We start from the raw sequence: 16,067 nt of genomic DNA, 5'->3' as shown, positions 1-16,067 counted from the left end.
GGGAGAAAGGACAGGAGTGGGAAAACAGTATGAAACTGTCTCAATAAATTTTATTGCCATCAAATTTAAAGTGAGTCTGACAAAATGCAAGGTGGTGTTTCTTACTACCACTTTTATATTATGACTGTCTTCTCTAACACTATTGTCCATGAAATTTTACTTGGATTTATTTTTAATTTGAATTTTCCTACTTTCATATGGAAAGAAGTTGATTTAGCATAGTAGTTTGCTTTGAGTTTTTTGTTGAATTATTTCTGCTGCTTTGCTTTTAAAGAAAAGCAAAGTGTCTTGTGAAGAGAGACTTAACTCTTCAGCTTTTTTGGATTTTTTTTTTTAATGTAAATACAAGTAATACAAAGGAAACATCTTTTTCCCAGTGACTGTTTTTTTCACTCTACTACACCACAGTCCATTAATTCCAAAATCAGCTAATGTTAAAAGAGTAGTAGTCCTTGCTTTAGGGCAGAATTTATTCTCATCTTATGGTAACTATATAAGCACAGAGGAAAGGATTTCAAAACTTTGTGAAGAAATCATTTTAGTAGTTGTTTTTCCCCTTGAGGCAGAGCTCATGCTTCTTGACTTGTGTAGGGCCAAGGCCTTGATTTTTTTCAAAGGTTTGTGTGTTGTTGGATTATCCTGTTTATATTAGTTATTATTCTTAGCCAGAAAGTTGGCTTGGATTTCTTTTCTATCACAAATGTAATGAAACAAAAGTAGTGGAAAAACTTTAGCACAAGTTGATGTAAGTGTTAATGACAGGTAAGTGTTCATTTCATCTTGGTGTGTAGCATCTCTCACATGGATGGTACTAGAAAAAGGGACAGGCCATCTGCTTTGCTTTGGTAGCATTGCTGGCTTGAGTTGTGTTATATAGTTCCTTACATCTCTTTTTGCTTTTTTAATGAATGACAGTAAGGCTAGTACTGTATGTGATGTAGGAGGAAAGTGATGAATGTGATTTTTTTTTTTAATTAAATTTTTTTTTTCATCCCTCTCAGGCTGTAGTAGGAGGGAGAAGAATATGCTTTGAGAATGTCATTCATTCTATTGGACTATTGTTCATACTTTAGGATTAGGTTGTAGTAAGATTTTTCTTTGGGTTTTAGCCTTTTCTAAGGCTTCTTGATGTATGCATTGGTGAAATTCACATGTATATTTTGTCTACTCTGTCCTTGTCTGCAGGATTAAAAAGCTTTGTGTACTGTCTTTATTTACTGCTTGCTCAAGTTTTGCTTGGGAAACTATGAAAATGGTTGCAGAATACATGAAGTAATGTGTTAGAGATATTGGTTACATGACAATTGATATGTTTTGAATGGTTCAAAATGAGTATGTGTGTGTATATATATATATATATAATATCACAGGTCTAAAGCCACAGTTGTGAACGATCATCATTAACAGTGTTACTATAAGCTTCTGGAAATGAGGTTATGATAAGTTCCCTCTAAATTGTTGCTGTTTTGGGGCTATTTCAAAGAAACAAAGGGGATATGAACAGGAATAAGAAAAAGGACGAACCTTAGAGTTTTGCAGATAAGGAGCTGTTGATGTAGAGATCTCTATTGCTGCTTCTCAAGCCACAGCATCATTCGGGCGTTAGAGGAAGCAGTAGTCCAAAGTACTCAGCCTGGGTTCAGGCTTCTTTGAGGAAACACAGTAGTGTGCTTTGCATTGACCTACAGCACTGGGGAGGGGAATGTAGAAATAGTGACACTTCAGCATTTTTCTTCTGCCAGAAAGCCTTAGGAAACTGTAATTGTTCCTGTGCAAACTCACTGGAATAGAGGAAACTTTGTACTTGCTTCTTGATACAACCCATCTGTTCAACATCAGCCAAACTCTGCCTAAAATGTGTTCAAAAAATTAAAATAGTTCCTCAGGATTACTGGTGTCCCAACCCAAGCTTTGCTTCTAAGGCAAAAGTGGCATTACAAGCAGACTGTGCTGTCATGTCGAAAACACAGCATACGTGAATAAACGTATGGTAGGTCTACCCTAAGTCAGTGTAAACCATGTCCCAAGACAAGTTCTTATATTGTCTTTCGTCCTACTAAGAGACTTCATTATTTTCAAATTTTTCCTGCTAACTAGTCATTCAGTAGCCATACTTTATTTCTAGAATGAGGGTTTGGAGCTGTAGATGCCTGAAGTTGAATTGGCCAGATGTGTAGTTTGTCAAAATTTGTTGAAAAAAAATTTTTTTTACAAGATGCTGCAACCTAGGAGCTCACGTCTAATATCTAACAATTGCTGTAAATAATGAGCATAAATGCTAAATTCAATATGGTTTTATTTCTTTTAACTGTTTTTTTCTATCATAACATGTAACTGTGTGTTTACATAAATGATGTATATGGTTCGTAAAATGTATCTCAGCATGGGTAATAAGATTGAGTTTTGTTCAAATATCTATTCTGAATTTCTGACAGACTACTTCTTATAGCTACACAAGCAGAAAATGCCCTGTGGGTTTCTCACAGAGGATTCTTCAAGAACATTTTGTTACTTATTCACATGTTGATTCAGAAATATTGCACGTAATGGCACTTTTTATCTCTTTTGGGATACAAAGATTTTCTTAATTGTGTTTTCTTGCTGTGCTGCAGAACATTTATTTTGCTGTAGTCGTCTTCTTTTTTAAGAAGAAAAATGCAGGCAGAATTTGTACAATGGAAAGCTGAACATACTTTTTATCCCTTGGCATTGTCTCTTTCTCAGGGAGTGCTGTCCAATATCTCCTCCATCACTGACCTGGGAGGCTTTGATCCTGTTTGGCTCTTCCTAGTGGTAGGAGGAGTAATGTTCATTTTGGGATTTGCAGGATGCATTGGAGCTTTACGAGAAAACACTTTTCTTCTCAAATTTGTAAGTAGCCTTTGCAACTGTGACATTCCTCATTTACACAGCATTCCATGTTCTCTGTTGTGTTTTACTGTGTTAAGCTTTTAAAATGTATTTTGGAGATGAAGGTGTTATCCAGTGTCAGAGTACCATGAAAGCACTTAGCTTTTAACACTTTACAGCTCTTCAGTCTCTGGTGCTTACTGGTTGTGTTTTGTTGAAGTTCAGAACTACTGGTGATAAGAATCATATCATGGAAGTACTGCTTTTGATATGGATGTAGCCTAACATTTTGCTTCCCTGCCACAAGAGAGAAATTTCTTGTGAGAATCTGTGTGTTGAACTTGGAGTCCATACCAAGCTGCTTATGAAATACGAGGGATGTAGATACAGCAGTGAATGTGACTCATGTGGCTTCGGCTGTGCAAGGGCCCCTCATGGTACAGAGGAGGTAGAACTGTTATGAGGGGTTGCTGGCTGATATCCTCAGTCTGTGCCATTCAGCTAATTGGAAAAGGCTTCATTGCTTTCAATCCTGGGGCCTGAGAAGAAGAAGAGGAGGAGAATGTGGCCAGGATGCATAAAGAAAATGGGAGTTTTCTTGAATTCTGGGCTGGATTGTTGGTTAGGGAAGGAGCTGCTGACATACAAAGGTACCTCAGTACGCTGAACTTCTTTAGCTAAGTAGCCGGGTTCTATATTTTGAAAGACCTCCTCCTGTGACTTTTGAAGATGAAGGTAACAGTATCATGTTCCCTTTTAGGTAAATTGAAGATTTGTAATAAAAAAGATTCTTTCATCCACCACTCCCATTTCCAGAGGTGGGCACAGCCTGGGTGGTAGTTGTGTCTTCATAACCATTAACTGTTAATATATACATGGAAAAGCTTCCAGTGAAATAACTGCCTCCAAGTGACACATTTGGCTCCCACAGACATGTTGTATAAGGGGAGGAGGCAATTGAGAGTCACAGTTCTTGTGGCATTTATAAAGCAGCTTGTAACACTTTTTTTTCTTCTTCCTTGCTTCTCTTAGCTTGCCTAAAATGAACCCATCTGCTCTACCAGAAATAGCTTCCCATACAGCAGCTGCAGCAGAAATTAAAAATGCATATGAACACACACAGAGAGCATATTAAAATAAAACTCAAAAGGCACAGTTGCAAAGGGGATGGACTTCCAGTATACCAGGACCCCTGTGTGGTTTAAAACAGTGTAGACTCAGTGGAAATGCTTAGAGAAAGTGGCAGATCGTTAGTAATGCCTTTGGCATCCATTGCATTTGCATTAATCATAGCAGCCTCATTTAGTTTTAATGTGGATGTGAGTCATTTCATAGACATTCTGCTCCGACTTAGTCATTAATTAATTTCTGCTGTTACCAATTTCTGCTTTGTCTGCTTAGACAAAGCTTTGCCAGTGAGAGGATCTAAAGCAAAAGTTACATAGAAAGCATTTTACTGGCACTGCTGGTTGTTTATGCCCTCTGAAATGTACCTATGTAGAAATTTAAGATGGGTTTTCAAGGGCCCTACATGTGGCAGTGACTGGCCATCTCTTGAAATTTACAGTGAATTCTCTCTGATCACTTTGAACATCTTGGTGAAACGTCCAAGGTTTGGACATTTGTTAGCATTTTTATTATTTGTTAGAATAGAATTAAGATTTCTGTACTACAGCTCCAATAAAAATGGTGTGGTTTTCATTTAAAATTTCCTGTGTGCCAAAATGGCTTGAACTTGCACTGAAACAGATAAAGCATTATCACTGGACGTAATTGTGAGCTTTGAAAAAGTTTTTGGTCAGAAAGTAAAATAATTTTAGCCTTTTTTTATTTTCTTCGTAGTTCTCTGTATTTCTTGGAATTATTTTCTTCTTGGAGCTCACTGCTGGTGTTCTAGCATTTGTTTTCAAAGACTGGATAAAGGACCAGCTGTATTTCTTTATAAACAACAACATCAGAGCATACCGAGATGACATTGATTTACAAAACCTCATAGACTTCACACAGGAATATGTAAGTTGGACTATGTTTATTTTTTTGGTAAAGCTTACTTTTAAGAAATACCTGCTCTTATTTTTTACTTTCAATCTGTTTTGTTTCTTCAAGAACAACAGAAATATTCTAGCATATAATACTTTTGAAGATATGTATATTTGTCTTTACAGAACTTCTGCAAACATACAGCACCTGTGAAAAGTGGCTGTATTGATGCATGAATGAGTAAAACAAGATGGAGAGTTGGGGTGACTTTTCTTGAAGACTTAGAGATAGTGTGTCAAATGCACAAAGTTAAAGTATTTTGTTGTAGAAGCTATCACATCTCTTTAAGAAATTATTCCTTTTCTAAGCTTGATTTGGTCCTAAGATGAATGTTGCGGTTTTAGCAACATTTGCCATGCTACACCACACTGCAGAGTGGCAGAGGTATTTAGTTGGTCCAAATGAAACTACAATGTTATTTCTTCTGATTTGACTTAATGGAATTAGCCTAATGAAGTGGGACACTTGTAGAGTTCTTGTAGGACATCTCTAAGTGATGCCACATCTGTACTTGGGAGGGAAGGGTGAAACCAGTGGTGCACCTGTTTGTGCAGGTTAAGCTCTATAATTTATCAGTGTGTGTAAAGAAGTCTTGCATTGACTTCAGCACACAAGGTGTGCCAATACCTTCCCTCTTCAGTACTCAGTTCTGGCCTGTTTTGATGAAGTCCTCTTTGAATTTGACACTCTGTGGCTGACATGGTTAAGTGTTGGTTGAATTAATGTTTACTAATTTTTGAACATTCTGCAATTAAAATAGTTTCAATGCTTGATTTGCTTCTTCATGCCTGGGGGGAAGAATGGTAAGTAACAGGATTTGGATCCTTGCACTGTTTTGAATCTTTTGCGAGAAGGTCAGAGGTCACCACAGTCTGAAAGCAGTGGTCCACTTGTATGCAGCCAAAGGCTACAGTCCAATTTTGCAGTCACTACCTAAAGCTTCCTCTCCTAACTGCATTAGCACTCAGCAGATAAGCCAGGGCCAGCGCAAGTAGTGAGAGCGAGTTACTTCTTCAACCAGTAGAGATAGTGCATGAAGACTACATGTTCAGGTATTGCAAAGAGAACTGTGCTACATCTAGAAAAAGAGAATTGCTATTCCACCACTTTAAAAAATGTGGTTTGTTTGTGGGGTTTTAAATTCTACCTTTTTTTTAAAGTTGACACAGATGAGTTCATTGGTGTAGCTCCTTAAATGCTGTAAACCATCAGTGCTTCACTGATCTCCACTCCATTCTGTGTATGTTCAGCAAAGCACACCAATTCCTTGTGTGTTCAACATGTTTTGCCAGAGACTAAGCCTGCCTTTTGGCAGATTTACTCTTTGAAGAATTCGGTAGTAAAGGTGTTAATTGTGCAGTGTGTGATGCTCAGGGAACAATGTGTTCACACTGTCCGATGTACACCCAGGCAAAGTTCCCCCAAACTGGCAAAAGGAGTAGCTGTACCAGTGTAGCCCTTGGAACCTGTTTTTTTGAAAATCCAGGGCCCATTAGACTGGGCAGAATATTGTACTCTTGGCTCTAACTGTCCCTCAGGCCTGAGCTTGTGGGCCTGTGCAACTCTGTGGTATTGTGTAGGCTTATCAGCTCACCCACGGGTTTCTCTCCAGAGAGCAGCATAGCAGGGTGTGAACGTAACTTGAATCAGATGATAACTTTGGAGCAACTTACAGGTCTGGAATGGTATTTTTAAAAAATGACAACCCCAACCAAACAAATAAAAGCCAGCTTCAATGAAAGCAGTGGGAGTCTCAGATTTTGATTTGAAAGCTAGAGGGAAACTGGCAGCAATGATGCATGTTACTAATGCTAAGATTTTTGTTCTGAAATTTAAGAAGCTCTTCCTTTTTTGTTTTAGTGGCAGTGCTGTGGGGCTTTTGGAGCCGATGACTGGAACCTTAATATTTACTTCAATTGTACAGATTCCAACGCGAGTCGAGAGCGCTGTGGAGTGCCATTCTCTTGCTGTACTAAAGACCCTGCTGTAAGTGACAGTCAAGAGGGTAGGATGGGTTTGCTGTTCCAATTGTAAATAATTCTTCAAGATTTTTCTTTTTTTTTTTTTTTTTTTTTCCTGGAGATTATGCATAATAATTGACTTCTCACCAACCTGTATTCTTTTTGTTTTTGCAGCTCAGCTTTACCACTAACTTTACTTCAGTCATCAAAAATCATAAGCTAACTTGAGTCTTCATTTTGTGGCTTTTATTAAAAAGAGAGAGCTATGGGCTTGGCTGAACATACGTATTAATTTTAGCAAGTATAAAAAGGAGAAGCTCTTAATGAGTTGAAGGATGTAAGCTTTCAATTGAAATTCATTAGAACAGGAATGCTTAAGATCAGGCACTTTAAAGGAGGTATTATTCATTATTTAATGCAGTGTCCTGAGGCTGCAGCCAGTTTGACCCAGTTTGTGCCAGGTACGGTAATGAATGACAGTCTGTATGTACCCTGAGGAACTGACATGTTTGCATTAGAATCTTGAGTTGGGTATGGATATCTCTACATAGTCTTTTTTTACCTTTAAAATTACTGCCTGTCCTAGAGTCACCTGAAATCAGACTTGAAAGGTCAGAAATTGTTAGCGGGAGCAGCTTTTTAGCAAATTTTCACGTCTTCTTAAATATTTATAGTTCTGGATCACTAAGTGGAAAATGCTGGAGCCATGCATTGCTAATGTGGACATGATTAAGAAGAGTAAAGTGTAAAGTAAAGTGTAGGGAATCAGTTCACTAATAGTGAAAAGCTTGGAACAGGGATGGGTGTATACATGGAAGCTGTTATGTGCCTAGCACTGTATACATTTGACTTTATATAGCTTGAAAGAAGCTGGCTTTGAGTGCTTTTATTATCTAGCAGTTCAGCTGTAGCTTTTTCTCCACCTGGAATGACTTACAATTCCTTGAAAGTATTAGTCTAGCACAGACTGAAGTTAGGTGAGCTGCCAAAAGGCACCTCAGGTGCTTCCTGCCTTGCTAATAATGCAGTGCAGCCACTGCTGCTGGCATCCAGTTGCTGCTGCTCACCCCCTCTCTTTGTAAGGCACTGCCACTTGCACAAGCTGGTTCTAGTTCCTCTGCAGTGAATGTGTCTTCACAGTAGTTTGAATTTTTCTGACAAATATAGCTGAAAATGTTTTAATGAGATATTAAAACAAAATGTAGGTTAGGCTCAAACATTACATTATGCTTAGGATTCCCTCTACTGTTTGCCTTTCTGCCTACCCACCCACACAGAGGTCATCACAACCCAGTTTTAAAAATATAGTTGTTATAAAACCAAAGCAGTGACAGCAGTACAAGGTAATCCTATAAATACATAATCCATCCTAAAGTTCTCTCTTTCTCTCTCTGTTGTGTAAATGGCTCTGCAGTTTGTTAGGGTGTGATGCTGCAACCAGAAATTTAAAGATAAATCTCATTCTTATTCACTGTAAGGAAACAACAACCTTAATGGCCTTTAAAGACTGAAAATATTAGAAGTTATGCATACAATTAAAATAATTTTAGCCAAGCTGTGGTTGGTTCAGCTGCAGTGATAACACACAGGTTTATTCTGTGGGAAAGCTGATCTGTCTCTTTTAGAATTAGGTTTCAGTGTTGGACTGATGCAAACAGTTACATGGATGCCTTACTGTTTTTAGTTTAGCTTGAATCAGGAAGTGGTAAGTTTAAAGTGGGCTAAAATAAGTCTCTTAAAACTACTATAGTTGACTTTGATGTAGTTAAGGAGGTTGAAGTGCTCCAAATTCCTGTACAGGCAAGTCTAGAATTTTTTTTTTTTATTTCCATTGCAGTTTTCTTATCTTGTTTTGGGTAACAAATTCCAAGGCTAAAGGCAGAAGACATTAATGATGAAGCAAGTAGGCTTTTAGTACAAGGAAGAAAACTTAAAATCTCTCTGTCAGAATCCTAGGTGCTTTTACATCCTTGAAGTCTGTGGCACTTAGATCCTGGAACAGAAGCGTTCATCTCATTAAGAGATACAAGTAGCTCAAATTTGAAGGTCCTTTAAGGGAATCCAGTTTGGGCAGCTGACAGAATGCAACCTGTTGTACTTCTTGCAAAGTGAGGAAGCAGAGGAGCTTTCCATGCTGATAGGAGATACTTTTTTCCATATGGCTGCTTTTTAAAATCCATTTCTTGACTGCCTGCCTTTCTCACTTCCCACAATTTGATTGAATTGTGGTGTTTGGTACACCTAGCTAAGATTGGCTGATTTTCTCACTTACTTGAGTAGTCCTTCTTCGGCTCACTGTCGTTATATGATAAATCAGTAACTTAATATTTTGCTACCATTGTGGCTTCATTTTATTACCATGAAATAACTGTATACAAAGTAAGCACACAGCTTAAGCTGCCAATGGGAACCACTTGTTCACTAGGGAAAGTCTGCCAGAGCCTATTTTATTACCTGTGCTTTGGGTGTACTAAAGGAAAGGGAGTAGGCAAAACCCCTCCTTTCCCATTGGTAGCAAGCTCCTATAAGAAAGAACAGGCAGTAAGAACATATTACTCCATCTGTTGTTTTTTCTTTCATGTTTTTGGAAATGAACTAGATACTGTACATATTTCTACAGACATTCTCAGAAAGAACTTACAGCTTCTGCAACAGAACTGCCCCTTGTCACCTCTTCATTCTGCACAGACTGAACCCTGAAAATGATAACAGTACTCTTGGCATATTTTTTAGTACAGACAAAACGTTTTCAGCAGAAGGTTCTTTCACTTAACATAGATGGTCTCTAGTCCCTTTACTTTGACTACTAAATGCTTGCATCTGGAACATGGAGTTCACCCAAGTGGAGGGCTGGTTTTCCCAGCTTGCTGACTAGAGAGATAAAAAGTTTTTTGACCTTGTGCTCTTGTTTGCTGTGAATAATTAATAGTGCAGAGTGAAGGAGGAAGGTTTTATTTATTAAAGCAATATGCTAACCAAAGTCTGGGTGATTGTCTCATTACATACAGGACCAACTCCAGGGAGCTGGGAGAACGTGTTTGGGAGACATTTTACTGATTGCCTCTCTTCTCTTTCTCTCTCTCTTTCCTAGGAAGACGTTATTAATACTCAGTGTGGCTATGATGCAAGGCAAAAACCAGTAAGCTTTTTTTTTTCCTTAATGTGGTATGTTAAGGATCTGAATCCCTGTTGCAAGAGGAGATTATTCTACTGATGGTGTAGTTGAATGTAATTATCTCTGTTTTCTTCCCTCTTCTCCTTGGCAGGAAGTTGATCAGCAGATTGTTATCTACACTAAAGGCTGTGTCCCTCAGTTTGAGAAATGGTTGCAGGACAACCTTACCATAGTTGCTGGTATATTCATTGGGATAGCATTACTGCAGGTAAACATCATGTTCCGTATAATGAGTTGCACAGAGGAATAATAGATAAAGTGAATATATGACAGGGGGAAACTGTATATGAGAACTGGAAATGCAGTGTCAGTTGCCTGTTTGTGGATTTTAGCAGTGGGGACTAAATGTATGAGGCTTTCTTTGTGTTAAGGAATATTTAATTTTTATCTACAGGGATGCATTTTTTTCTTCTCAGCTTTCAGCAGGTCGAAACTAACACTCTGTTAGATAAAGCTTAGGTAGAGTTTTTTAAGCCTGTACAGACCTACTGTTTCCAGTGGTGCTTAAATGAGCAGCAGAGAGCCTTTAGGGTCGCTTTGAATCAAGACTAGAACTGGTAATTAACTGCAACCCGCTGCGACTATAAAAATACTGGTGTTACAGGAGTTCTGCAATATTCTTACTTCTTCCAACACTTACTGTTAATATAATTTCTACCTCTGTTGTTTCTTTCATATCTAAATTCTGTATAACCTAAGGAGTTTGCCTATGTGAAAAGAGTTGTCTTATGCTCCAAATGAATAAACTGTTGTCTCTTCCAGATATTTGGGATATGCTTAGCCCAGAATTTGGTTAGTGACATTGAGGCTGTCAGAGCCAGCTGGTAAAACTGCTGAAGTAACCACAACAAGACACTGGACAACTGAAACCCTCTGAAACCTCCAGTGTGTCACTCCGACACCAAGCTGTATGGACATGGGTGACAGGGAAGCCTTCTCTCCCAAGTAGTCTCAAGTCTAAGTTCCTGATATTGCAGTGAACTCCTGTTTCTTTGGGGTGGGGGAGAGAAGAGTGGGCTATTGAAAATCTGCTGCTCACTGACAATTTTTTTTTTTCTTTTAAACCACCACTTTGAAAGCTGTTGAGCCGTGAATCTCTACTGTATTCTTGATTTTGAGTAACAAGTGGACACTTTTTTAAATTGGTGTATTCAGTGAGACAGAGTTGCATTGTTGTAGTCTGTGGATATGCTGTTTATTCTTCATGTCATGAGCTCTTTGATAGCTGCCAAATATTCCTGAGATGGTCTATCTCCTCACCACTCTGTACACTCTGTAAAGGAACAATCTTCTTGTTTTCACAGCTAAACATAACTACAGGCCTAAACCCATGAAGCAGGAAGCAACTTTCTATGCATCTATTGTACAGTAAAAAAAATTGTTTTTAAAACAAGGGAAATTTTTTTTTATGCAAGCTTCCAACCATCTCCCTGTAGTACTTTGAGGTTGGAATCAGCAACAGGGAGAATTGCTTAATTTTGTCAAGATCTTTTTTCCTTCTCCACTGTTGTATGAAGGGAAAAGAGTTTTTATATTTGACAAACAAGGGTTGCTGCCATACCTTTGGATATCAGTCTCTTAAGGCAAGGATGGGATATAACTGTATAAATGTATGAAAGCAGTGTGGATGTTGGGTCCAAGTGAAGAATAATATTCAAAGAATGAATTATATATTAACTTAAAAAAAATTGAAACTTATGTATCTGATATGGCAAAATCTTTTGTTTCTCTGAAATTTAGTGTAACCTAATGTATTTAGGGATCTCACTAATATTAATGCTTTGACATACTCATGCGAAGCTTGTTTCTTTGGTCTGTTCCTAGTTGGGGCTTTGGTCTTTGTTTTCTTTTTCTTTTCTTTAATTCTTTTTACTTGCATGAGCTGTGGAATAAGAATCTGTGACACTCCAGTGCTTTAAATATGTGCATATGTTTTAATACAGTCTAATCCAAACTTATTTATTGATAAATGCATGTGATTATGGAAAGGTCATATATCCCATTCTCTTGGAAGTTGGAGAGAACAGTTTGCCAGAGTAAATGCTTACCTCCAGTGAACGAATCCATGTTATGGAGATGTGTCTCCCTTTCCCGCTCTAAAGGCAACAAAGAGCTTTCTTGAAGCAACAGAATAACAGTCTTAAAATAGAAGCATTTATTAGGATCAGCTAAGACAGACCCTTTTGAATTGGACACAAGAAAGCAGAATATAGAAAAAAGCACAAATAGTGACAGAAGACTTAGATCAGGCTCCATCCAGCTTAGTGCTTTTGATTTGTTCTTCTTCACTAATAATAGTGAACTGAAAGACCTGACCATGGCTTGGGTAGTTTATTGCACTTTGTATAAATTGAGCTTGTTTTATGACCCTTCTCAGTATCTCCTATACCAGTCCTGAAAGCTCTGGGGCTGCTTTGGTCAGACAGCTGCAAAGTGTAGCACCTCTTTGTAAGAATGTAACATCTTTCTCAGTTGAGTTTCCTAAAATAGGAGGTATGTGGAGTAGAAGAGAGGAATACATTGCTTTCAAAGCTTCCTTCTTGTGGGGGATAAATAGAAGGCTGATCTGATGACCTGTTAAGGCCCTTTCTGGTCCTGTGACTGTTAAACAAATGAATATATGTACCCTTGCACATTTGGCTTTCTGTGCTTTGGCTGGCCACAGTTTTTCTCCCCTCTGAAGGCTGGCAGTGGGCATGCTGGTGCTTCACAGATGCCTCAGACAGACCCATTGTCCTCCCATCTTTGAGCATTACCTCATCCTCTTCTGGTTAACTCCCACTGACTGGCTCTGAATCAGGCAGCCTCCATATCCCTTGGTATCTGCTGTTAAAGGCCAGCCATGACTCAGAGTATTTTTTTAAAGCCTTTCAAAGCAATTATAATTCACTGTCCTTAATAAAGTTGGTTCCACCTCAGCACAGTGTTATGTTTTTCTTAGCCACTCCTCAGCTTGAGGAGTTACTGGTTGTTTTCCCCCAGAGGGACATACCATTTTGCCTGATAGTTGCAGGACAGACAGATCATCAGCACCAGTGTTGCTGCACTGAGACAAAATGGTGCAGTGAGCAATCAGGGAAGCGGGGTTGAGGAAATAACCCCTCCACCAAAGAGCCTTGATTGTGATCCTGGGCTTTGGTTTGGAGGGAAAACAAAAAGCCTAATTACAGAAACATTCCTTGTTGCCACTGATCTTGAATTCTGCTGTTGCTGCTCTGAGCTTCTGAAGATAGCTTCATTCTTCTACTTGAATCTCTGCAGTTGTACTGTATTGGCCTTCTGTCTTGTCACGATGTTCTCTGAGTTCCAGTCTGCTGGCTGTGCTGTTGGCAGTGTCACACTGATAGGAGGGTAAATGCTCCAAGCTGAGCAAATCTTGTTCTCACAACTTGCACGTCTACTCACAAATGTGCAACACTTCTGCTGAATCCCAGAATGACTGACTGTTCTTACAAAAACCACTAAATAACTTATTTTTCTAGAGCTCATCTTTATTGCTGCAGATGTGGATCCTTTTCCCTCCCTCATTTCCAAGAGATACTTATTTACTCATTTTTGCAGTTGTTTGATGGATGTGCACTTAATGTTTAGGATTAGCTGTCTATGTTACACATTTAAATCCCACATGTTTTTTGTCTACAGATCAGGTAAGGTGTCCTAGAAATGTCCCATCAGCAGCTACTCAGCAGCTTAGGTGTCCAGTTTGGAAAGCTTGTGGGAGGCCTTGGAAATCGATGTATTAGTGTCAGAGCCTGCCAAATACAAGCAAACTTTCTTTCAGGAAACTTTGAAAAGTTCGGGTGAGCTGCAAATAAAGCACAACTGCTGGCTGCAAGGGCTCAGTGTCTAAAGCAATAAGATATGGTAGGTGCTAGGACTCCATGGCAATTTCTAGCCTGCCTGGTATGGTGGTGGGGTTAGATGTGCGTTCAGAGATCAGTTTAATTATCTTTAATGTGCAGTAGTTGTTTAGAAATTTGTTGTCAGGCTTACAGAATGTGAAACAGCTCTGTTTGCTGGGTGATTCTTGTGGAGTAGTGGCATTGCTAATGAGGAGTCTGGTAGCTCAGCAGCAGCCCTGGCTTTAAAGCTATTTCCATATATCCCATTGAGCCCTGCCAGAGGGCATCACAGTCCTTGCTCCTCTGCTTTCTAAATACTCTCTGTATTCACAGGCCTTTCTGTTGTTTGGGGTTTTGTGTTTTTTTTTTTTTTTTTTTTTTATTAATAGCCTAATGGACAAATGTTTGATTCATCTCTTTGTCTGTTTTGGTAGCAGTAGGATCTCTTTGCTTAACATCCATAATTTTGATTGTGCCCCTTAGAGTTTAAAGCTGTGGGGGTGCTTGCTCAAGTGTACTCTGTCCCGAAAGCCTTCTTCTCTCCCCTTTGAGAGAGATGCTCATTGTAGTTCTCGTGTGTAAATAGTGTTTGAAATGTAAATAGTAGCATGCAGATTAAATGATTCTTGCACATGACTGCTTTTCATCCTGAAAGTGTTCATTATGGATAGGAAAGGTGTTCACCGAGAGAGTTTGCTGGTGAATCCCGAGTGGTTGTCTGGGCTGTCCCTCGCCCTGATGGAGCAGCAGGAGCACCTCAGCCTGCGCTCGCACGTCTGCCCAGTGGGTGGGTGGCTGCACCTGAGGAAGGTGAAGCCCTGGCCAGCCCTTTGGGCTCTGGCTAGTGGCAGGGCCTCCCTTGCCTTTTCCCTTTGCTGCTTGGCATTAGAACAGCATTAGACTGTAAAGTGGAGAGTTGGTGGCAGCACCTCCTACCAGTTAGGGGAGGTTGCCATCACTTGTGGCAGGACTAAACATGGTGCTATAAGAACTGTCCTGGACATCAATCTGTGTTTCTACTACTTTAGAGATGCCCTTGTTAAAATTGGTCTTGATTAATATGGTTGGTTATGAGAGAAACTATTGTCTGAATTTTTGATTCTGTTTCCCTTCTTGCTGTGTATGTCTTTTGGGTGCATTGAAGTAGCAGTTCTGCAAATACCTAGGAAAGAGATTAGACCTCAAAAGGTGTCAAGCACTGATGAATGTTCCAGTTCCTCCCTTTTTGTTTTTTCTCTGAATCTTTTTCAGATACCTGTAACAGGTGATGTCTAAAACAAATGAAATAATACTTCTCTGATCTATTAGCTACCAAATTTTGCCACTTGAAAAAAAGAAATAAAAACATCTGTCTCCCTTAACATGCAGTATAAGAAGTGTTGTACTACTAGCGTGCACGAGGCAGCACTGCTAGTTGTCTTTTGTGTTTTGGCAATATAAGTGTGTTAATAAAAAACTCCATCTGTATGTGTGTTCATGTTCACGCTGTGTACATAGCAGAGATGGACCTTGAGCTCTGTGGAGATCGGGAATTTGGGTTTGTGACTCAGAGCTGTTTCTGATATGTATATTCCAGATTAATTCCAGCTGAATCTTTCTCTCTGGTTCATCTGAATGTGTACAGCAAGGTGTCAATATTTACCCTTTGTGTATCATTCCTTTTTATACGAATGTATTCTCTTGTGTTCCTTTTTTATCAGTTGTAAAATTGATTGTAAAAGCCAACTACACATACCGATTGAAAGTATTGCTATAACAGAACTGCATGCCCAGTAGAGTTTGACTTGAGCTTTAGTTTTCTGAGTTCAGACTGGTTCCCTTCAGTGTAGGAGAAAAGCATAGATCAGGTGCATAATGTATTACTTGTCATCTTTAGCATTAGACTGTGGTATTGTATCACATGCTGATCTCAATGGATGTAACTGGAGTCTACTTAGGAAGTTAATGCAACTTCCTGGTAATTCATTTTAAGCTATTGAAAATGGTCTTGGTCATGCTACTTGTGTTCTTGGGTTTTTGTTTTTTAATAGAGGCATTTTTTAGGAATGTTTTAATACACTTATGATGGACAATACAATAGTTTTAATAGTTGTGCAGTATTCTGTATTTACTTGAAGTAAATCATTTTATATGCAATTTGTTAGATAATTACAATTTTATAAATAAAATTGTGTGAAATATGATGTTGTGAATGTGTAT

At 38.8% G+C, this 16,067-nt stretch overlaps 1 protein-coding gene across 4 annotated transcripts in view; it reads left to right on the top strand.

The window, feature by feature from the left end:
- Positions 1 to 16,051, top strand: part of TSPAN5 (tetraspanin 5) — a 98,190-nt gene extending 82,139 nt beyond the window's left edge. For all 4 annotated transcript variants that reach the window (XM_069013133.1, XM_069013129.1, XM_069013131.1 and 1 more), the window contains 6 exons: positions 2,725 to 2,871; positions 4,693 to 4,863; positions 6,751 to 6,876; positions 9,943 to 9,990; positions 10,118 to 10,234; positions 10,789 to 16,051. In XM_069013133.1, coding sequence (XP_068869234.1) covers positions 2,725 to 2,871; positions 4,693 to 4,863; positions 6,751 to 6,876; positions 9,943 to 9,990; positions 10,118 to 10,234; positions 10,789 to 10,854 — 675 coding nt within the window. In that variant the 3' untranslated portion in view covers positions 10,855 to 16,051. The remainder of the gene's footprint in view (positions 1 to 2,724; positions 2,872 to 4,692; positions 4,864 to 6,750; positions 6,877 to 9,942; positions 9,991 to 10,117; positions 10,235 to 10,788) is intronic.
- Positions 16,052 to 16,067: the final 16 nt, after the last annotated feature.

This window comes from Aphelocoma coerulescens, chromosome 4, assembly GCF_041296385.1.
Source record: "Aphelocoma coerulescens isolate FSJ_1873_10779 chromosome 4, UR_Acoe_1.0, whole genome shotgun sequence".
Taxonomy (NCBI): domain Eukaryota; kingdom Metazoa; phylum Chordata; class Aves; order Passeriformes; family Corvidae; genus Aphelocoma; species Aphelocoma coerulescens.
The sequence above is the reverse complement of the archived record's forward strand: the minus strand, read 5'-3'. Positions and strand labels throughout refer to the sequence as shown.